Genomic DNA, 22,387 nt, shown 5'->3' with positions numbered 1-22,387 from the left:
GGGCAGCTGTGATTCGAATTGAGCCGGGACCCGTCCTCGATCCGAACTATCCGGCCCATGTACACAACTCACGCGCCGTTCCGCTGATTCGAATCGTGCGCCGGAAGAAATCCCTTCCCGTGAGAGGATCATCCGTTCAGGAAGGGATTTCGTCCGAATTATCGGCCGTCAGCTGTCTAAACAAAAAACAAAAAAATGCCTGGCGCACGCAGTTCCGTTCATGGCCATTTCAGCTTTGTTTGGTGTTGCCGCTTTTCCACGGCTTTTTAGCTATTGCTCGAGACGGTCCAAGTCCAAGATGGTAAAGGAAAAGAGAAAGAAGGTGAAGTTGACACCATGCTGCTTAAACTACTCGTATTATTGAGGGCCTTGAGTGGCTAGCAGCACAGAAATGCTTACGTAATTTAGCCTTGCTAGGCGCGTGATCTGTGCAGGCAGCAGGCGTCGGCGGTGTTTGGTGTTACCTTTCCGCCTAAAGGTTAGATCAATTTACATCTGGGGCAGGCTCCATGCTTCCAAAAGCCAGATGGAGGTAATATGGTCATTTTATATAGCTTTGACTTGTTCTCACTTTAATTTTTGGATTGCTCAAAATTCTTGCAAAGAATGCCTCCAAGTTTCTTTCATTAAGTTAATACCTAAAGGCCCCCAGGAGTGTTTTTGCAGATGTTCCTTAAATTAGGGTGCTGGGTGCTTGTCAGTTAAATTTGTGTGAGAAAGGTAGCTTAAAAATTGCTGCATGATATGACGGATGAACAAATATAGATCATTGCAGTCAGCTCGGAATGTGAACTTTTCATGGTAGGACCGAAATTGCCCAATGACGGGGTCAGAACAGCAAAAAAGCAAATGTGAACACTGGATGAAAATAGTTGTCATCATTACTCTGCTAAATCCAAGTTTGTGTGTTCCATGTGCAGGAAAACAGTGCATAAACTAACACCTAACACGATGGCACATGCTGCATGGAGAACACGTCTGTGTTGCCTATCATCACCTGTTTTTGTACTGGTGATTAAATATGTCACCTTGGTGCTTTTTTGTGATGGGTGTCTTTGCAGGCCATGAGGAAGGTACTTCAACTGTTCAACAATTCTTGCAGGGAGTACCAACAGTTTCTTTCATTAAGTGAATACATAAATGCCCCAGGATTGATTTTGCAGACATCCCTCCTGTGACTTGAACATTTGGTTGACCACCTATTGGCAGGAGGGATGTGCTGGACATTGGTGACTGGCTCGCCAAGGAAATATAAAGTTACATCACACTGGTAGACCAAATGGCAAGGAAGCGGGACTGGAATATTTGTTTTTGATGCGATTAGGCTGTTTGTTGCTTGTCGGTTTAATGTGTGCGAGATGGGTAACTCAATAATTCCTGCATGATGCAAAGGATTAACAAATACAGGCAATAGATCATTGCAGTCAGTGCAGAATATGAACTATTTTTAATGATGGGACCAAAATTGCCCAGTGATGGTTCCAGAATGTCAAGAAAGCAAATGTGAGCACTGGATGGAAATAGCTGTCATCAGTACTCTGTCAAATCCAGGTTTGTGCATTTCATGTGGAAGAAAACAGTGCATAAACTAAGTAAACCCAACATAATGCCACATGATAAGCAGAGAACATCTGTGGTGCACATCATTACCTGTTTTTGTACTGGTGAGTAAATATGTTACCTTGGTGCTTTTTTGTGACATGTATCTTTGCAAACCATGAGCTGGGTAATTGAGCTGTTGTTATAATTAATCATTTGTTATGAATTTTGAGCCCAGATTGCTTTTGTCATGACAGCTCTGGGGCTGGTTCACATGTTATGATCTTTGGACTGTGCAAACACAGCTGTTTGTGCCACCTAGTCATCAGTCCATATCAGCCAATGCTGTTGACTGCAAGGATATCAAAGCAGTATTTCAACCCTATTATGTCAAGAAGGCAAATAGCTGCATTCTGACGTGCCAGTCCATGCCAAGTCTAAATGGCAATGCTGCCCTCAGGTACTGATGATGCATTGGATGGAGAAAGACAACATAGTTACACAATTTTTGCCACTAACTATGTAGCATTCATGAGTCATTTCTGCAGCTTAGCTCACTGTTGCAGGCTGCTCATAAATGCATTAGTGTGGGAGTAGGTAATGTGTTTCTTGGGCTGCGCAAAGTAGATGACATGATGCTGGGTGGCATACTGATATGAGTGTGGGAAGTTTGTGAGTGTCATTGGCCAATACAAGAAAATACTGATTTCCTGCTAGCCAAAGTTTCCTGCTAGTAAAAATTTGTATATAACACTGCTTATGTGACAGATTTGGCAGTGCTGACTGCGCAACTCTTGTGTTTCAAGTGTTATGGCTTGTGCTGTAGCTATAAAGCCTATGAGTCCCGCACATATCATTTTTCCAACGGAGTCCATCTTCCTCCTCGCCCTCAAAGCTGTCTCGCGCCCACCATGGCTCGTGACATTCGCCATCCATATGCAGAGTACCTGCTTTTTTCTTCTTGTTTTGTGCAGTTCGCCTCAAAAGCGCAGTTTTCGCCCATAATCCGTTCCTTGATTCGAACTAGGCGGGATCGAACTATCGACCGTTAATCCGACGTAAAGCCGGTTTCGCCCATGAAAACGCCCCTCGCCGAGAGGGTTAACGTCGCATGATCCGTTCCGATCTTAATTCGAATTATCCTCGGCTGCCCATGTAAACCGGGTAACTAATGCAGCTTATCCTTGTAACTGTTGCACTACTAATTGCGCTAGGAGCGCGCTAAAGAGGCAGCTGCGGGTCCACTGCCAATTGACACATCGGCCCGCTGGTGAGCACGCGCCGTGGAGAGCTCCGCTCAGTCGCATGAAGAACACCTTGGTGGATGATTGGGTGGTACGCCGGGGTAGAGGCATTCTAGTTTCCCGATCATTAGACGGGACGGCCCGGGACCGGTCGATCTCCTGCAATGGTCTGTTTGAGCAGTTGAGGGCCTCCTCGGTGCAGGAGTCCCGGCCACCGAACAATGGAGGCCCGGCCGGCGACCTCCAAGAATCAACAGACCCGTGTCAGTCGGAGAGTGCACCGCCAATAAGAGTGTTCTTGATACAGGTGCTCCAATCTGGGGAGACTCGTATGCCGGTCGCATTGATTGGCGATGCCTGTTAATCAGACACTTATGGCTAGTTTTAGTTGCGCTCTGGAGTTTGTTGACATGCTCGCGACATATCTCGAACGTTGCGGGTTGACAATGAGGCAGGCAGTCTGATTCGGAAACGAAAAAAGTGCAGAAATCGATGGCCATCACTGACAAATGGCATTTGAGACGGTAGTGTCGCAGTTTCCCACACCGTTGTCTTCGTAATTGGTGATGCGATATGATTGGACGTTTAATGTCTATATAGGTTGCGAAGGGTATTGATTTGATTGCGCAGTATTTGTTCCGTTTTAGACGACTCGGTACTGTTGGCAACTAATGTCACCTGGTGATGAGAATCCGTATTATTGTGATAAATTCCGGATGAATCCCAGGCAGCATTGGACTGCTGAATGTGACATTAAGTGAGACAGTGATATGGTGCATCAAAGCGTTTTTTTTTTCTGCGCCATTTTGGCACGTTACCCCAGCAGCCTCCGGAACGGATCTTCAGGCGAATGCGTGTCTTGGCTTTGTGCAGGTAATGTCAACCTCACATCGGAGCCGAGATCGTCGCCGAAGCCGTTGTAGCGGATTTCTCGGTTTTGTGCCGCGGGCAGTGATCGTTGTTGACGCCCTCGAGCGGACGGCTTCAGGCGGCGAGTCCTGTCGGCTGAACAATCTTATCGCAGCGACAAATCAGAGCGATTTATCTGAGCGCCGGCGGCAGCCGTATCTTGCGAGGCAAACAACCCGCTGCTGTTAATGCGCAGAGATCATGAAAATGAGAGGCACTGCGTCTGAATGACAGCTTCGCACGCCGGCGGCCTTGTCTGTCCGTTATTTTCTGTTAACAGGTTACCAGCTGTGTTTAAGCCCCACCGATCAAATACGAACAGTTAACTCCATAAAGACCTGCGAAGCCCGCGTTCACCACGTTTCTTGCTCGGGAAATGTGCCTGCATTAGCATTTAGCAGTGCGTTCGTAAGCAGCTCCCCGCTTGCGTTAAGTACGCTGCGGCTGCCACCGCCCAGCCGTCTTCGCTCTGGTCCCTTCCCTTCTGCTGATTTATGGCACTTTGCGACTGTTTTATGTCGAGCTGGGAGCGCGTGACCCGGATGTTTGATCCGAGCAGCCATGTCAGGCATGTCCTCATCACATGCCACGGGCACGGAATTGACGGTACGTTGTAGGTCGTTGGCTGGTACTGAACGCTCTTGTACCCCCTCCCCTCCCTCCTTGCCTTTCTTCAGCAGCTACAACACACTGCTGTTGCAGCCTCATCCCCTCCCGCCCTATCCTCACATCCGGGGCCTCCTGTATGTTGGCGTGCTCCGCGTGTTTGGCTGTGGTGCTTTAGCGACCTTCGCTGGTTTCTGGAGGTGAGGCGCTGGTGCTCGGCGCTAGCCGGTGCTGCGTGCTAAACCAGTGTTTTGTGCGAATGTGGCGTGGGTTCCAGGTGATAATCTTTGGTGCAAAGCATTGTCATGGGCTGTGTTGTTAAGCCACAGTAATGGTGCCCTGCACCGGCCTGTGGTGCTGTGCACTGACATGATACTTGCTCCGGATCGACGGTGGTGTTCCTTGGTGAATTCGGCACGCTCCCATGAAATGGCGACGGTGCTCTTTACTGATCTGTGGTGACATCCAAACGCATTAGCAATTTTCTGTGCTGACCCGTTGGGTGTTCCGCAGATGTGGCGGTGGCACACTACGACGCGGTGTGACGCTGTGCTGACCTCTGGTGTGCTCGGCAGATGCGGCGGTGCACTGTGCTGGTGCACCTGTGCCTGCTGCACGACTTCAGCGACGCGCTGCAGTCGTTTGTGCGCAAGCCCTCCGACCAGTACGTCAGGGAGGGCCAGACGGTGGTGCTCCCGTGCCAGGTCAGTGTCCGCCACCGATGGTGCTCCACACTGCCACCGGCGGTGCTTCACATCGCTACCGCTTGGTCAGAGGTGCCCCTCTGCTAGTGGTGCTCAGAAGTGCTCCTCTACATTTTTACCGTTGGTTGGTACGCATTTGTCAGTGGGTGTTGTGTTCCATACCGTTATCACCTGTCCAGAGAAAGAGGTCGTTGGTGCTTCAGTGTCACGTCAGTGCTGGCGGGTCTTTCAGCTCTATGGCATGGCCGAGCCAGGTCTGGCCAAACCTTCCCGGGCAAACAGCTGACGGACCAGCGCTTTGGAGGCTACCCGGCCTGGATGAAGCTGCCAACGCTTAGGGTGGTAGGTGACACATTCTGTGACAGGCTTGGCAACAAGGCAATAGAGCGAGAGGCGGGGGTTTTAAGACATTTACACGCAGATGTCGATATTCCGTCGGTTGAGCGATCGTACTTTCAGGAGCTTTTACGAGGTTTTTATTGTGGATATATATCTCTTGGCCTGTGGTAAATCTGAACTGCCGGCCCATTGTACGCTAGGCTTCATGACTGTGAGAAAGCTTATCATGCTTCTTTCGCAATAATTTTAAAGGACAAAAAGCACGGCGCCAAATGAACAACAAAAGTCACGTATACATCCGTATTAAAGAATGCAGCATTCTTCTCCATTCAAATTTACCAGTTATCTGCCAATGTGTTACTTATCACCGGCCCTTGAGCGATGTAAGGTCTGCACAAGATTCATAAGCATCTTTATGCTAACGTCGCGTTATAGCCCTACGAAGCTTGAGAATTCCATTAAGCTTGCCATGCGTTGGGAGGCACAAATCCCACGGCCTCAATACTGCTTGTACACATGCAATCTAAACTATACTGTAATGTGAGGTGGGAGCTCCTTGTGCTGCCGAGGAATGACCCCACTTCCGATGACAACTCTCCGCCAGATCGGATGATCCGATAGAGGCTCTTGACTGACGTGCTGACGTCATCATATCCGTTCACACTAGCCGGACTTTGCGCCGTGCCGCGCGCTCCCCCTCTGGCCTTGTGTTCCCCATCACCTGGGGAAGCTTGCCAGGCCGGGGGTCGTCCTAGCTTGCGCGGTAACATCACTGGCGTAAACGCGTCAACTAGTGGTTCATCATGCCGTCACCCTGGAGACTGCAATATTCTGCATAATAGCGCTAATGTTAACAAATTTGCCAGTCCAAGTACGTGAGGCTTATGTGCGTGTGGAATAGTAATGGCGTCGTAATTGGTTGCGTTGCGTGCGCAGAGGAAAGGGACGAGGGACCCGGCTTGGTCATGGCGCCAGGCCGGTCGACAAGAACACAGGGCAGGTTTCCAGCCTGAACTGCGGTGCGCTCGTTTGTATGGGTTTGATGGGCAGAAACTGAGCCACTCAAGCCCGCATAAATTTGAAGTTTGGTTACGACACTAGTGCATTTGCTGTGTTTTGAGTGGAATGCGAAGGGCGGGCATCCCCATAATTCATGCCATTTTACACGCCATAAATCACACCATGCAAACAGTGGACGTTTCCCAGAATATGTGGTGCAAAACATGAGACCTGCCGGCCTGTATGCTGACGGCATGGTGGAACCAACTTGCAACGCATGCATCTGGCTTGGCGCTAACGCTGCAACTCACGGAGCTGCCCCGCCTCGCTGGCTGGACAAGGTCGTTCACATACTCTGCGGACAGCGGCCACCGTGACAAGGGTTCCCACCGTTTTTATTCAATGTTCTGCGAAAGCAGATCCTTTTCCAGGGATCTGTGAACAAAACGTAGCTTGATTTTACGGTTATCTACGAACGATCGTCGCGATGGAAATGGTTCCGAAGTTCACGGCCGTTGCTGCACGGTGCCACTCAGCTGCCGTGCAGTGTTTGTCACATTTGTGTGACGCCACGTAACATCACTGCTTAATGTTTCCGAACAGACCATGGCGATTGCAGTCGACCGTACCACAGTTGCTGGCGCTTTAAGTGTAGTCTCAACAGCGTCGTCTCAAGAACATCTTTACTCGTTTGTAGGGATTTTGGCTTTCAAGAGGGATCATGCAGTCTTTTCCAGCCGCGCCACACATATTCCTTTCGTTGCTGGGCCATCAGGAAGCAGGACACAACAATGACACACGAGTACTTATCTATTTTTCATTCCGAATTTGAATCTGGATTCCCCCCCCCCCCCCCCCCCCCCACCCCGAGTGGAAAGATCACCCTTTGTGCTTCCCCAGGTCCGACGTTTGCGCACTGCATATCTTGTTTGATCTCCCGTGTACCTGTGGGTGCATGGGCATTCCGGACCGTCGGTGGCACAGTAAGGCTCTCTTGGCAGAGTGGCATGTTCGTGACGTGCCTGTGAACACCGCTCTCGCCGTGGACTGCGCTGTCGCCAACGTCACCTCCCAGAGGCCCTCCCACTGCTCCCCTGCCGGGGCCGGTCCCGAGCCGTCACGGCGAGCCGCTTCAGTCCCGCTGCCCTTCGCCTTATTCCCCTTTTCCCTCCGCAGGCGTCAGAGCCGGTCGGCCAGGTACAGTGGACCCGCGACGAGTTCGGCCTGGGCATCATACGCGACCTACCCAACTACCCACGCTATCGGATCATCGGTAATGACCTCGAGGGCATCTACTCGCTGGAGGTGCAGCGCGCCACGCTGGAGGACGACGCCGTGTTCGAATGTCAGGTCGGCGCGGCCGCCGGCCAGCAGGGCATCAGGTGAGGGAGCACCGGCCGGCCAGCACAGACCCGGGGCCCGCCGGCCAGCCGGGCATCAGGTGAGGGAGCACCGGCCGGCCAGCACAGACCCGGGGCCCGCCGGCCAGCCGGGCATCAGGTGAGGGAGCACCGGCCGGTCAGCACAGACCCGAGGCCGGGTTTTGCCATGCGACCGGAATTATTGCTTGTCTGCAGTTACGATTTTACGTGCAGAGCGTGGATGGTTGAATGGCCTTAATTTGGGTGTAAACTTCATCGCGTGGCGAATTTTGTCCGTACTGTTACAAAGGTTGGGTGCATATTATTGTTGGGTCGCTTTGGCTAAGATATTTGCTGCCCTCCGTGTCATGTTTGTGATTAGTGTAAGTATAGTTGACAAAACAAAAAACGGAGACTTCGTAGACTTTCAAGCAGGGGCCTAAAATAAGGCACTCAGTTCTTTTCAGTTCATTCGGTTTTCATGATGTCCATTCTGTTCGATTCTTTCTTTTGAACTGCTGTGCGATAACCGCACGTTCATGTGTGCGGTAATTACACGGCACATTTGTCATGTTTTTTCTTTCGCTTTGTTGATAATGAGCCTCAGTTATACGCTTAATCGTATTACTTAACAATGGTGATGATAAGGCTGGTCATTTTCATAATAGCGTGAAGGCGCGATGTAGGCAAGGATTTGTTCCTTTTTGTCGCGTCTTTAGCTGTAGCCGTTTGTCGGACGGTCACTGAACATTGGTCAGGTTAAAGCATAGTCTGTGCTTAATGCCTTGAATGAGTGATACACGGAAGGGTTTGTTGCAATAAGTCGTTGCCTCAGCGTTGGTAGACGGGTGTGCAGTTTTCTCACAATTTGGGTGCGGAGACCTCTCAACTCAGCCTAGTTCCACCAACCTAAAGGCCAGCTCTTCCAGACGTGTGTATGAACCACGTCAAATGGGGTGAAATCCAGTTTTGAATCAGATGTTTTCGTTGGCCAGTCGACTGAGCCATCGATGTGGTTTAACGAGAACGTGCCCCTTTGGCAATCTTCTGTCAGCTGTTTTAATTCTCCGCCTAGGTCGTCCGGTAACTGCGGACCATTGTTTGCCTAAATGAGCGACATCCACTATCGTCTTTCTATCCGTCCCTATGTAAAAGGCTACTGATTATCGATTGTGATTATCGAAAGGCCATCCAAATACGATAAGATCGTTATCTCACCGTTCGCCGCTGGAATTGGCAATCGTAAGCTCCCTGGGGTCCGATGTGCCTAAGGCTGGTGCTAACCCAGGTCTGGCGATGCTGAGCGTTGGGCTTCTTAATCCCATTCCTTGGTGTTTAACATACGGGCGTAGTTTGCCTACAAAACTCGGTACGCCTTAGGCTGTGATCTTTTCCAAACCCGTGGTGTCCAAGCTCGTGCTATTCTGCATTGACCTGCTTTCTTAAGATCGTGCCATCCCTGCGCATTGTCATACTGTTCCTCAGGTCCTGTATCATACTGTTCCTCAGGTCCTGTATCATGCTCCTCGAGGTGGATAGTTATTTTCCACGGTTCCTGCGGCGCTCGTGATCGTAACCTTACTTCAGGCTTCCGTTCTCAAAAGGTCACCACTTTCTCGCAGGTCCAGTGATGGCCACAATCGTGACTCCCCTCGAGTCCTGTTGGACGCGCGATCACGATCCGCCGTCGGCAGCAGTTTCCGTGACGCCGTGATCGTGGTCCTGCGGCAGGTCCCCCGACGCGCGCCTGACGGTCCTGGTGCCGCCGGAGCCGCCGCGGGTGATCCAGGGGGACCAGGTGACGACCGCGGCCGGCCTGGAGGTCCGACTCCAGTGCGAGAGTCGCAGCGACCGCCCCCCGGCCGAGGTCAGTACCGCGCCGCTCGCTCGACCTGCTCAGGTCACCGGCGCTCCCACGGAATGTCGAGACGTTTTTGGCACCTGCCCGGTACGTGGCAGGCGCCGCGGGGTTGGCTCCCTGTGGTGGCATGCCGAATTGCCGTGCGGGGAAAAGCTCTTGGTCACGAGTGGGCGGTGTTGTGAACTTTATGGCGCGTGAAGGTCCCTTCAGAGCTAACTGGCGCAGCGCTGACACAAGTTGGGAACGCTGCTGTCGTTGTTGAGCACTAAACTTGAAGAGCGGGGTTACGGTCTGCTGAATGCCTGGGCTCTGAATCCAAACGCCTCCGCTCCAGTCAGCCATTCGAGCTGAACAGCTCCGGGCTTCACCACGCCGCGCCGTCACAGAAACCCATCGCCTTTACAGTGATCAGCAGCACCCAAAGCCGTCATCCGTCACCTCTGCCCCCAGCTCCGCCCCAATCACCCGACGGCTCTGTATCCCGGACATGCCGCTGAAAGAGAAGGAAAGGTGGTGGGATGTTGAACTCATGGACAAACGTCGTCGCCAGACATGCGCATCAAGATCGGAGCCAAGGTGTGACGATTCCAAAGGTGCGTTTGCCGGCCCCACCCTGCGAGTTCCTCGACGTTTTGCGGCTCTGCATCCTGTCAGCCGTCATTGCCGCGGCCAAAGGTCATCTGCGTTTCCATCGCCGAACGCGAATAGGCTATAACCTGGACACCATTTACCGGCTTCAATTCTGTTCCACGGCACTGGCGAACATAACTGGCCGGGTAACGCGAGGTGAAAGCCGAGGTGATGCCCGAACTGGCCGCGTGAAGTGACGTCACACAAGCCCAGGTGGGCGAGTGGGAGTGTGTCCTTCACGTGCTGGGTTCGAGGTGTTGAAGAGATGTTTGCATTCTACTGTGCAAATCGATGCGGTTGCGTGCGGCTAGAGTGATGTTTTATGTTATCGCTCAGCAGTTTGCGCCGGTATATGCAATGGTAACTGAGTCGGACTTGATCGTACGCTTTCCTTTGCATCCCCTCGGTTTCCAATCTGATGAGAATGGTCGAAAGTATCGCGATTCAGCAGAATGTGAGATTATACGGATATTAAGCTGGTTGTCCTTTGCTCAGAGCATGTTGTTGTCGTTCATTTGTAATTCGCAAGTGATTCACGGACAGTTATCTCGTGAACCAACTGTGTCCAGATCAAATGGTGCTTCCTGCCCATGTCGTATGTTCCCTCAGACCCCAGTAGGTTGGTAACGCCTTTCTCCCCAGACCGAGTGGTACCCACACCCCGCCACAGGCTGCAAAGGCTGCACCATAGCCCCCCCCCCCCCCTCCCAGGTCACGCGGTAACCCTCCCCAACCCCTCCCCAGATCGAGTGGTACCGCGGCGACGGCACGATCTTCGAGAACGGCACCTCTACCGAGTCGGCGTTGATGGCTGACGGCAAGCGGAGTGTGGCGCGCTCCACCCTGGTGCTGACGGCGGCGTCGGCCCACCGCGGCACGACTGCCACCTGTCGAGCGCACAACGCGGCTCTCACTCGACCGCAGACGGCCGCCGTCGGCTGCAGGTCACGTTCCCGCCGGAGGTCAGCGTCAGCGCCGACCGGGCGCGCGCCGCCGAGTTTGATGACGTCACCCTCCACTGCCGCGCCACGGCCAACCCCGGCCAGGCGAGGCGCTGGCGAAGGAGCGGGCGCGAGGCGGGCTGGCATGGAAAATACTCTTGACTTTGTGGTTGACATTTACGACGGCTGTCAACAGATTCGTCCCGACTGATTGAAAGCCGGCCGTTTTCAGCGTTAGAGCTCTTACTGCTGCGTGATCAGGCCGCAGCGTACGGCTCTTCTTACGTCGAGTTTCTGTTTGATTATGGTCATTGTCTTGTGATTGGTGATATGACTGTCCAAATCATTGTGGGAATGTGACGGCCTGTGCGCACTGCTCCGGTGTTGGAGCCGTGGTGCTGCTGTCCGGCGTGCTATCCATTCCCGTGGGACAATGAACGCAGCCTCGAGTCACGTGATGTCCACCACCCTCCCTGAGCGGATGAGTGGCGCTGGCGCCGTTGAGCCCGCTTCCACCAGCAGGTAGAGAGGTCAGTCCATGTGGTAATCGGTGGGCGCGGTGGGGCCGCCGTCGCCGCGGCCGGTGCAGCCGCTCACCTGCAGCGCGGCCGAAGTAGCGGTGCTGGTCCGCCGGCGCTCGTCGACGGCCGAGGCCCGGCTGTGGACGGTGGTGCGCGGTGTCGTGTCGGGACCCGGCCTCCGCCGAGCGAGGCACGGCCGGACGGGCCGACCCGAGCTGAGCCGAGTCTCGCGCGCCGGCCGCCTGCGGCGAGATGGCAACCATCGTCGATGGGGCCGTCCGATCCGCGGTTAAGGTCGCCCGCAGGCCGCCCTGACGCCGGCCACTGACGGCACAGGTTCGGTATCGCTGGTTCGTGAACGGCGAGCCGCTGCCAGGTCAGACCGACAGCTCGGCGACGCTGCGCGCCGTGGGCCGTTACCTGCACAACGCCTCCATGCTCTGTCAGGTCACCAACGCCGCCGGCACGGGCAGCGACGCCACCCAGATAAACGTGCTCTGTGAGTGACTGGCGGCGGCGCGGCGTCCCGCGAAATAAGTTGAGGTGCTGGCTGCGGACCTTTGAGCGTCATTGGCAGTGCGGTGTGGGGGCGGCGGTCGGTTGCTGACGGTTTGGCACGGTCGGTGCGTGCGGCGCCAAACCGGTCAGCCTCGGCCCTGTGTGTCCAGAGCGCCGACTGCTTATCAACGCGCCTGTTGTGCATGTGGAAGCCATCATCACCCGTGTCGCCTCTCGTGCTGTCGCCGGGTCCCGTCAGACCCGGCTTTCTCGACATCCGCAGCGAGCAGCAGTGTTGGCCGCCGTGATGCTACCAGGCTTCCTGGTGCTCCCCGCCGCTCGTTCATCCTCGGGCTTCGCAACTGTCGACTCGCCCAATCCTAGTGGTACCACGCCGCTGCGCTCGGCAAAAATTCGCCTATCTACCGTGCCATGTAACAGATCCAGCGCTTAGCGGCGGCCGCACCACCTGCACCAAGCCCATAACTCAGATTAGACGTTAATGTCGCCGGAAAATGACCGCAACAGCCGATTACTTACCGTCTACGACGCGGACGCGGCCAAAGCACGCCTGCTGCGCCGCTTCGCTGGCGGACAACAAAACAATCCGCCATTGTACGGACTGGGACTGGCTGACCGCCGCGCCCTGCACTATCCGCAGACGCACCGCGCTTCCGCACCGAGCCGCGGGACGTGGCCGCGGACGCGGGCCAGGAGGCGACCCTGCTCTGCGACGTGGACGCCAACCCAGCGCCCGAGGTCAGCTGGGTCAGGCGCGAGTGCGACGCCTGTCCGGAGGTGAGTCACCGCGGCGCCGCCAGTCGTGCGGCGGCGAGTCGCTGCTGGAGCGACCGCAGGCGGGCGTCGGGTGCGACGAGGGCGAGTCCTGCGTCCGAGAATGGAAGAGCATTCAGCTAACACGCGGCAGGCTCCGCTGAATAAGCACGCTGTGTCTGAAGCCGCTCGTGCTGCTCACCTAGAAAACAGCGGCCAACAGGCAGCGCGACGGCTGACTTGCAGACCGAGGCGACGGCAGCCTTGCAGACCGAGGCGACGGCAGCCCTGCAGACCGAGGCGACGGCAGCCTTGCAGACCGAGGCGACGGCAGCCCTGCAGACCGAGGCGACGGCAGCCCTGCAGACCGAGGCGACGGCAGCCTTGCAGACCGAGGCGACGGCAGCCTTGCAGACCGAGGCGACGGCAGCCCTGCAGACCGAGGCGACGGCAGCCTTGCAGACCGAGGCGACGGCAGCCTTGCAGACCGAGGCGACGGCAGCCCTGCAGACCGAGGCGACGGCAGCCCTGCAGACCGAGGCGACGGCAGCCCTGCAGACCGAGGCGACGGCAGCCTTGCAGACCGAGGCGACGGCAGCCCTGCAGACCGAGGCGACGGCAGCCCTGCAGACCGAGGCGACGGCAGCCTTGCAGACCGAGGCGACGGCAGCCTTGCAGACCGAGGCGACGGCAGCCTTGCAGACCGAGGCGACGGCAGCCTTGCAGACCGAGGCGACGGCAGAAGCCCGCCGTGGTTATAGGCTGTCAGCTGGCCGGTCGGAACCTAACGTGGCTTACCCGGCGCATGTTTCGAATTCCTTGCAGCGCAGCACCGGCCTCGCCGGTGTTGGGGGATGCCTTACGTACCGTACGGTCGCGATACGCACCTCTTGGGCGTGGAGACTCCGGTGGATGTCCTGGCAGGAGCCTGTTATGCGTGGGTCTTGTCGGCCTGTGTGGTACAGCCCTCTGATGAATGGCTGCGAGTGGGATGCGCTGACAGGGGAAAAGCGTCGGTAAGCCCCCTGGATTGCAAAAAAGGTTATTACATGCCGGCTTAGACGTAATTAGCTGCCTTGGGTTAGAGTGTTTTTTATCGGAACGGCCTTGGTTTTATCTGTGCTGAGGCGGGTGGAAGGATGCTCAGGACCGGAGCTTGCTTTGGATTGCATCTGTCGCCGTCAGAGACACGCTACGTGGAGCGGTTATGCTTTAACAATGCTGAGTTAGATAAAGCCGCAGTGACTGCAGCGGAGAGATACCGTCCTGAATGCCCGTCAACCTCTCCTAGTTCTCCTTCCAGTCGTTGGACTGGTCCCCACCCAGTTCTGTCGCTGCCAGCCACCGCGGTTTGGCGCCCCACGCTGTTGTGATGGCCCGCCTCCCCGGGCGTTACCTCATATACTCTCAGTCTCCATGGTGTGCACCCCCTGGGCCCCGGCCGTACTCCACGCCGTGCAGGGTTGTAACCGTCAGGTCAGTGACCCCACTCGCGGTCCCAGCTCGTCTGCGCCGCGATGGCCGCCGTCCTGCTCCGCCGCGACACGGCGGCCACGGGTGCACCACTCGCATGGCGGCCGCAATTACGGGCTACTCTCGGCTGGCAATTGCTCCCATCTCTAGCGGGTGGTCGTTTAATTTTCACACCGGCCGTCGCCGCCGCCGCAGCCGGCCGGCCGCGCTGGCTCCGGCCCGACGCGCTCGCGGCCGCCACTCGTTTCCGTCATTTACAGAAACACGGCCCGGTCACGGCAGCCCACAACACATAATGGCGGAACCGGTTCTCGGGATTTGTGTCCCGAGATGAATCGCGCGTCCTGCTTGGCGTGCACGTTGTCGCGCGGCGGGATGAGGCCGCGTCGCGACATCCTCTCGCAATCCCGACCAGTGCAGTTAGGCCATGACTTCATATTTAGCAGTGAATGTAATAACATCAAGTACAGATGGGCGGTACAGCTCCATGTCTTGCCACCCGGCTCCCAGTTTGCATGCTGACTGCGTACGTTACGGGGAGTCCATGCAGTTCCTGTTGGCGCCGCTTGGATATATTTCAAGGAGCGGTGCCTCGTATTTTGCAAGCATTTGCGGATCTGCAGTTCTGCTTGCCGCGCTTGGCTTAGCATAAAGTAGTACTCGGCGTGTTTACTTAGGGTGTTCGTCCGACAAATAGCCATGCGTTTCAGCAAAAAGTAGAGCTTTGAAAGGTGAGGAGAGCTCTCAAAATGTTGCGAGAGCGTCTCGAAGTATCCGACACTTCAGCACGTTCAACACTACGTACGGTGCCATACACCGTACGGAGAACCAAACGGTTAGGGCGACCGGCTTCCTCTCTGGACTGGGATCCTGGGACGGCGCATTGTCCGGAAGCCAGCGCACATATGCGGGCACACAGTGTCCCTCCGCAGTAGGAGAATGAGGCGAGGGAGTGAAGAGGGTAAAGTGATCTCACTCCACTAAAGTATCTCCAGATCACTCCAGATCACTCCGAAGATCACTCCGGTTAGGTGATTTGGCGTGCATCGACGCGGAATTCACCTCCGACGCGTGGACCTGACCCTGTCGCCTGACCTGCTCCGCGGACACAGTCGTCCTGCGCTGGTGCCCTGACCTGACCCGTGACCTGACCTCCGCCCTGCCTGTCCACAGCCGGTGGGCACCGGCCGCCGCCTGACGCTGGTCGCCTCCGTTGACACGGTTGGCCTCTACGAGTGCTGTACCTCGGGCGAGCACCACCCGGTCGTGTCGCGCCAGATTCGCCTCTTCGTGCCCGCGCCGCCGCGCGTCACGGCGCCGCCGACCCAGCGCGGCACGGCCGGCCAGCTGGTGCGCCTCAAGTGCAGCGTGGCGAGCGTGCCACCATCCACGGCCGTCACCTGGCTCTTCAACAACCAGCCCGTGCCGCTCGGTCAGTGAGCGGCCGCCGGCGGGACAGGGCCCGGAGCGGCGGGGCGGGGTTGGTTGGGGCGGGCTTGAGGAGGTGTGTGCTGAGAGAGGTGTAAGGCAGTTCATAGAGATGTGCCACGTCTGTTCGTTTGTTGGAGTTGGGTCACAAACCACTGCTCACACTCGCCGAGTTGTGGAGAATTGTGAGCACGCTTGCATGCCGGGAATTTGAACCACCGTCCTGACACGAGCAGGTTAGCAGCGTTGTCCTGCAGCGTCCCCTGTCCTCAGTTTTCGCGGTGGGGAGAGGCCGAACCACCGCTGACGCAGTGGTAACCTCACCCCCTCACGACTGCGCAGACGCCGGCCACTGCGCCGTGCTGGAGGAGGTCGTCGTGGGCGGCATCCGCAGCTTGCTCGTGATCCCCGACGCCCGTGAGGAGGACTTCGGCCTGTACAACTGCTCCGGCACCAACACCTACGGCACGGACTCGGCGTCCGTCATCCTGGAGAAGCAGCGTGAGTACCAGCGGGTGGCCGGCGGTGCTCGCGAGCGGCGGATGACGCTCTGCTACCGTCCGGTGGGAGCGGGACGGACCCGGCGTCCGCCACCTGCCAGACAACGCTGGTATCTAAGGTAGCGAACACGGCAGTGTAGACTGGGACATGTTTTTACGAAGGTTCAAGACCAGACGTGACGAAAACATCGATCATCTGTCTGTGGTTTTGGTCAGACTTTGATAGGTATGAACGGCCGCGGGCTAGACGCGGCTTAAACCTCTGAGATATCGTGCAAGCGCCAACATCCACCACACACGATTGGGTGGCGAAGAACTTGCACATAGATCTGTCGACAGGGGTACACACAGGAGACAGACGCATCGAACGGTTTATACGGGATATCGGTCATTCTTGGTGGCCGGTGGCGGGTTAGAGGGCGGAAAGTGCCAGGGTGCGGAGCAGACACGTGCCGGTTGTCTGGGGCTGCTGGGCCGGCTGAATCGGTCAACGAGGACACGTGCCACCGCAATGTACGGGCGTCCCATCGCAACTGAAAGCGACTTCGTTCTTCCGTTATCTCGCAGGTTTGTGCATTGCATGGAACTTACCTGTCCACTGACACAACGACCGCGTACTTTCGGTAAATTCCAGCAAAAATATTGTTGGTTGGCACGAGCGATAGGCTCGGCCTTGAGCCACAACCGTGTGTGGTGGCGATGGGCTCATTTTCACCCTGGTGAGTGGGCGGGCGCCCGGGTGAGCAGGGGAGGCGACGCCCCATCGGTGCCACGGAATCCCGAGCCTTGCTCTATCGCTGTCGCATCACTTAGCTGGGCGGCGTCGAGGCAGCCACGCCCCACCCCGAGCGGTGACGGATGACGCCCGTATGTGCGCCACCCAGCAGCGAGGTCGGCCTCCTGTCGCCGTAACCGCAACACGAGTCTTGCTGGGTGGCTTTGACGTTTACTGCTGTTCTCTGGACCTAATGCTGAGAGATCAGCGCCGATGAAAACACGCGGTGACGGGCTTTAGCCCGGTTTACGTTTGAATGCTACTATGGATTTCATTTGTTGTAAATCCAGCGTGCTGTAAAATGTCTGCGTGCGTGTCATCTGCTACCCGTGTTTGCATCAGAATAGCTGAGGCGTAGGAGGCACGAATTTTTGACGTGGTTTGCTGCTGAGCATGTTGACTGACCTTTCATCCAGTGCATAGGGCATATCTTCCACTCTACTCGACAAATGTCATCATACATTCATTGTAAGATGGTCGTAATCTTTAATGCCAGTTTCATCATCATTACACTTGTTTTTAGGACGTCGTACATATTTCATTATTTTTTGGAAATAACCATCATTCCATGCAGCCAAAAAAATACGCGTTATTTTATGTTGTGTGAATATTTTTGTAAAAGTTGGTGAGAACCTTTTGAATGGATGGATGCGGATTTATGAGATCAGAGCTTTCGCTAAGCATTGTTTGCTGTGAGCCCTGACACCGACCATCCGACCGCGGAACTCCAGGTCAACGGCAGCATTTGATGGCAAAAGTTGAATATGCCGCAATGCTCGGCCCGGTACGCCGTGCCCTCTGGTGTCGCCTGACTGCAGCTGCTGCCACCGGCCGCAGGCTATATCTGTCGAGGGCAAATAGCGACCGCCTGAGGCGTCCCCCGCGCCACGGGTGGGTAGATCGGAAAACAGGTGCTCTCTAACCAACTGAGCCACCGGGACGTACTAGATATGACATATTGTGTTTTACTTTTTCACCAACTCCACTTCATTTGTGTATGCGGATTGAAAGACTGACGTGAACAATTTGTTTGGTTTCGGTGTCCAAATATTTTTAAAAATCGATACTCAAATGCATTTATATAATCCGTGACGTGACAATTCCTACTGTTTGCGGATTGAAAGATCAGCAAGAGGTGTCGATATTAGTAGTGAAGATTATTAGTGTTAATTATGTTAGATATTGGTGTTGAGGGTGAACGCATACATTTTGCGACAATTCGCGTAATTGGTGCTTGATGTAGCCAGGGCGAGTGTTTATCTCTTCGTTTTTACTTGCCTTTACCTTCTTCGTTCTTCCTCAGCATAGGTTGGGAGTTATTTAGTTGAAAATATCGAACCTTCAACGTACCAAGAGGTAGTAGTTGGACAACATTGTCAAGCTAGAGTTGTTTTTATTGAGAAATTTCGACGTTTCAAATCGGTGGTCATAATCACTGGCGACTATGAGCACAAGCATGGCATCAACCATACCACAGCCAGTGAATGCTTGATAACGTAGGTTAGCCAGTGTCTTCTGGTGTATGGAAGGTCGATTATTTTCCACAGAGAAACTCTCAAGTTATGACGGCGAACATCCAGAGCTCAAACACCCGCTTGCGTATATCAGGATTAATGGTGTACATTGCGGTGTAGGATTATCTTCGTAATTTTCCGGTGCGATGATCCGAACCCTACACATATGACGATTTTAAGGTCATCCTGAGAAAGGAGTTGATGGAAAACTGACTTCAAAAATAGAAAGATAAGTTCTTTCTATAAATGGTACCATAAGACTGGAAAATGTTTGGCTTTGTAACTCATAGCACAAGGCTGCTAATGTTTTGTTGCATTCATGCGTCTGCATCCTGAGCAAATTCATGTAAAGCCACCTTGTGAATGTGCTGCTGATGAAACTCAGAATGACTGCTCCTTGTTTTCAGCTATTTTTTTCTGTGAGAGTGAGAGTATTTCGCGACATCCGAATAGCAATCTCTGAAGCTTCAAATTCCCCCCAATCCGAAGATTTCATCAAATTTTGGAATGAGTCGAAGTTAAATGCTTGGCCGCAAACGCAGTGGTACTACACGGCACACTTGGCCCTTTCAAACCTTGCAGCCCTCGGCGCCGTCTGGCTACAGTTGTATGCACCACAATGGAGTGACAGAAATTGGCTGCAAGCTGCCGACCGAATGTGGCGACATGAGTGTTGGATTGCAAAGGTATCCGCGCCGCCATAGCACCGGAAATGGTGACCAAACTGGCTCATCCATACCCTGCATGATTCCGTTCTGAATCCCCCCCCCCTCAAAAAAAAACCAGCCGGTTGGTGCACGCAGACAACGGATTAGTCCTAAAAACGTGGCTGGTTGATAAAAGCGCACATGTCACCACAGCACCCCCGTCGGGCCTGTTATTTTTGGTGAGAATGGCCGCCGTGGGCACCATGCTGGGACACTTCAGTGACCAGGTGTCGTCACGAGCAGCACGTCTTCTCACTAGCAGAGGCACGTGGTTTTCCTCGCAGCGGAGGGGAAGGGGGCGAAGAGCAGATTTCCCCAAATTATACGAGTTTTCATAGGCTAGTTTTGCCAGCATTGGTGATTTTGTTCAAATGCATGTAGGCCGAGACAAATGTGGAGAGGATGGTAAGCCCTCTCAAGAGAGATAGATCTTCTTGCTTGCATGTTTGAATGTCCAGCCCACTGTTGAGGTTTCGAGCAGGTGACCACACGAACCATATCTTTCAGGAGAGCTTCCGCTGCTCGTCATCCTGACCATCGTGATTGGGGGCATCGTCGTCAGCACCACCATCATCCTGGTGATCGGCATGTGCCAGCGTCATCGCTGCCCTTCTAAGGACGCGTCGACAGGTCGGTGTGTGCCTCAGTCAGTGTTACCGCCAAGTTGACGGGTGACATTTTTCGTTGCCATATCTGTAGCTGCAATTGCAATTTTAAATACGTTTTTCATGGCAGTAAGCATTCGTGCACGTTGATTCGGGTCGATGCTTCACTTACACGTCACTGGGAAGGACTATCCGTGCCTGTCAGAGCAGGGCTTACGCATGTATTACGCATGGTCGGATTACCTATGCTCTGGCCTCGATTCACGGTACAAGCCTGTTTTCCATGTACATTCGGTGATAGTTGTGCGGCGGCGACCGGTTACATTCACAGAAAGATTATTCCTTTCATGTAACTGTTAATGGCAGGACCTTGATAATCGTTTGCTTACAGTTGCAAACAAACGCCATGTCACTGAGGCTGTTGTTTTGATATGGCGCATTGGGCCTCAGAGACGCCTGAGGTGATCACTGATTGGACGGGACGCGATTTATGGCGAGGGGGATTTCTGTCTTTATCCTGGGCAGAATCGATTCGGGGAGATAAGTCTGTGGAGCACAGGGTATTATAATGGTTTACAAGATGTTTTCTCATGTTCTGATTAAGAAGATGCCAGTTGTTTTGACGACAGCTTTGTCGATGGCCCGATCACCCGATTCTGTTTTGGCGTTGGCATTGTTCAGTGATGACCAAAAATGATATGCGACTTAGAGGTGTGTGCGACGGCTTAGCTTTACAGTGCCCTGAAGGACGGGCTGAACATCCGATGTCTGATGGTCACATGGCATTCTTGCTCAGTCGCCGTGGTGGTGGGGCGTTCCCTCGTCTTGACGGCTCCACCCGCCCGCGGAGCTAGTGGCGTTTGACAAGACGGCCAAGCCAACGGCGGACGCCAACTCATCGGGCTCCGACCTCAAGGTCGAGATCGGCACGTCGTCGTCCGGGCCGGGTCAAGTGGTCGCAGACCGCTGGGACGGCGCCCACTACCCGGGCTACCGCGCTCTCTACGAGCAGCACAGCGACGAGCGTGCCTTCCTGCCCTTCGACAAGGTGCGGCCGAGCCTACGTGGTCATTCGACGCGCCACTGGTGGCGGCAGAATGATTAGCTGTTGGCGTGCCGTGCGGACGGGCCGTTCCGTGTTGGCGTGTCGTGCGGACGGGCTGTGCGGACGGGCCGTGCCGTGGGTCGCGTCACTGTCATGCGGCTGAATAGTTTGTTGTATTTTTTGCTGACTTTACAAGTGAACGGACAGACACGCTGCAGTTGTAATGGCGATGTGCTTGACATAGAAGCATTTGCTTTAAAAACTGCTGGTGCGGATCTAAGCACTTACTTGTCCAGCTGTCGGGCATTTAGAAATTTGTCCCTGAACTCCAGCATCACGCTGCAGAGTAGCACGTTTAGTGTTCAGTGTTCAGTTGCATGTTTAATGTTCAGTGTTCAGTGTTCAGTTGCATGTTCAGTGTTCAGTGTTCAGTTGCATGTTCAGTGTTCAGTGTTCAGTTGCATGTTTAGTGTTCAGTGTTCAGTTGCATGTTCAGTGTTCAGTGTTCAGCTGCATGTTTAGTGTTCAGTGTTCAGTGTTCAGTTACATGTTCAGTGTTCAGTTGCATGTTTAGTGTTCAGTGTTCAGTTGCATGTTCAGTGTTTAGTGTTCAGTGTTCAGTGTTCAGTTGCATGTTTAGTGTTTAGTGTTCAGTGTTCAGTTGCACGTTTAGTGTTCAGTGTTCAGTGTTCGGTTGCATGTTCAGTGTTCAGTGTTCAGTGTTCGGCGGCTGCCCAACATCGGGATATTCACGCATCCCGCCGTAACGTAAACAATGCTTTGCCTCACTGCACTCACACGCTTTTCCTTCACAGGAGGCGGTGCCGCAGAACGGCACGGGAATGTACCAGAGCGGCTGCCTGCACAAGCAGGGCGGCCAGCCGCGCATGCTGCACGCGAGCACGTCGGTTGGGTTGGGCGCCCGCCCTCCGGCCGACAGCCCGTCGCACAGCCAGCACTACTGCGCCCCCGAGAGGGTGGCACCGCCGCCGCAGCCGACCTACTACTCGCAGCAGACGAGTCTGCGCCGCGGCCGGCCGGCGTACTACGCGGTCCAGGCGGGCGCCGGGCAGCCGGGATACCCGGCGCCGTCGCCGGGCCTGGCCCACCGACCCAGCTACTACTCCCAGGACGTGAGCGACACCTCGAGCGCCTCGCAGAGGCTGAGCGGCGCGCCGTACGACGAGACGGTCGGCAGCGCCCCTGGCGGCCGTACCGGGTACTACGCGGCCGACGACGCCGCCGGCCGCCTGACACTGCGGCCGCCAGACGCCACTGCGGATGCGGTGGTCGCAGTCGTGGCGTACGGCCGCGGCCCGGTCGGCAGCCTGGGGCGGGGCCGGGCGCACGTACGCAGACCCGCCGCGACCCTCCCACGCCCAGGCCGTGCAGATGAAGCCGGGTACCATGGCGA

The 22,387-nt window shown here is 55.1% G+C and overlaps 2 protein-coding genes across 2 annotated transcripts; both read left to right on the top strand.

The window, feature by feature from the left end:
• Positions 1 to 268: 268 nt before the first annotated feature.
• LOC119113189 (irregular chiasm C-roughest protein) lies at positions 269 to 12,903 on the top strand. Its single transcript, XM_037237537.1, has 7 exons — positions 269 to 322; positions 4,874 to 5,002; positions 7,517 to 7,722; positions 9,433 to 9,568; positions 10,013 to 10,155; positions 10,937 to 11,154; positions 12,814 to 12,903. Exons 1-5 carry the CDS (start codon positions 299 to 301, stop codon positions 10,085 to 10,087), a joined length of 570 nt encoding a protein of 189 aa, XP_037093432.1. The 5' UTR covers positions 269 to 298; the 3' UTR covers positions 10,088 to 10,155; positions 10,937 to 11,154; positions 12,814 to 12,903.
• On the top strand, positions 10,115 to 21,857 carry LOC119112313 (irregular chiasm C-roughest protein). The gene is made up of 9 exons (XM_037236431.1): positions 10,115 to 10,138; positions 10,937 to 11,038; positions 12,102 to 12,153; positions 12,814 to 12,950; positions 15,573 to 15,831; positions 16,170 to 16,328; positions 19,831 to 19,953; positions 20,725 to 20,976; positions 21,789 to 21,857. Exons 1-8 carry the CDS (start codon positions 10,115 to 10,117, stop codon positions 20,790 to 20,792), a joined length of 924 nt encoding a protein of 307 aa, XP_037092326.1. The 3' UTR covers positions 20,793 to 20,976; positions 21,789 to 21,857.
• Positions 21,858 to 22,387: the final 530 nt, after the last annotated feature.

Source organism: Pollicipes pollicipes, unplaced genomic scaffold (assembly GCF_011947565.3).
Source record: "Pollicipes pollicipes isolate AB1234 unplaced genomic scaffold, Ppol_2.1 Scaffold_7261;HRSCAF=8764_pilon_pilon_pilon, whole genome shotgun sequence".
NCBI classification, from domain to species: Eukaryota; Metazoa; Arthropoda; class Thecostraca; order Pollicipedomorpha; family Pollicipedidae; genus Pollicipes; species Pollicipes pollicipes.
This window is presented reverse-complemented; position numbering and strand designations above follow the sequence as displayed.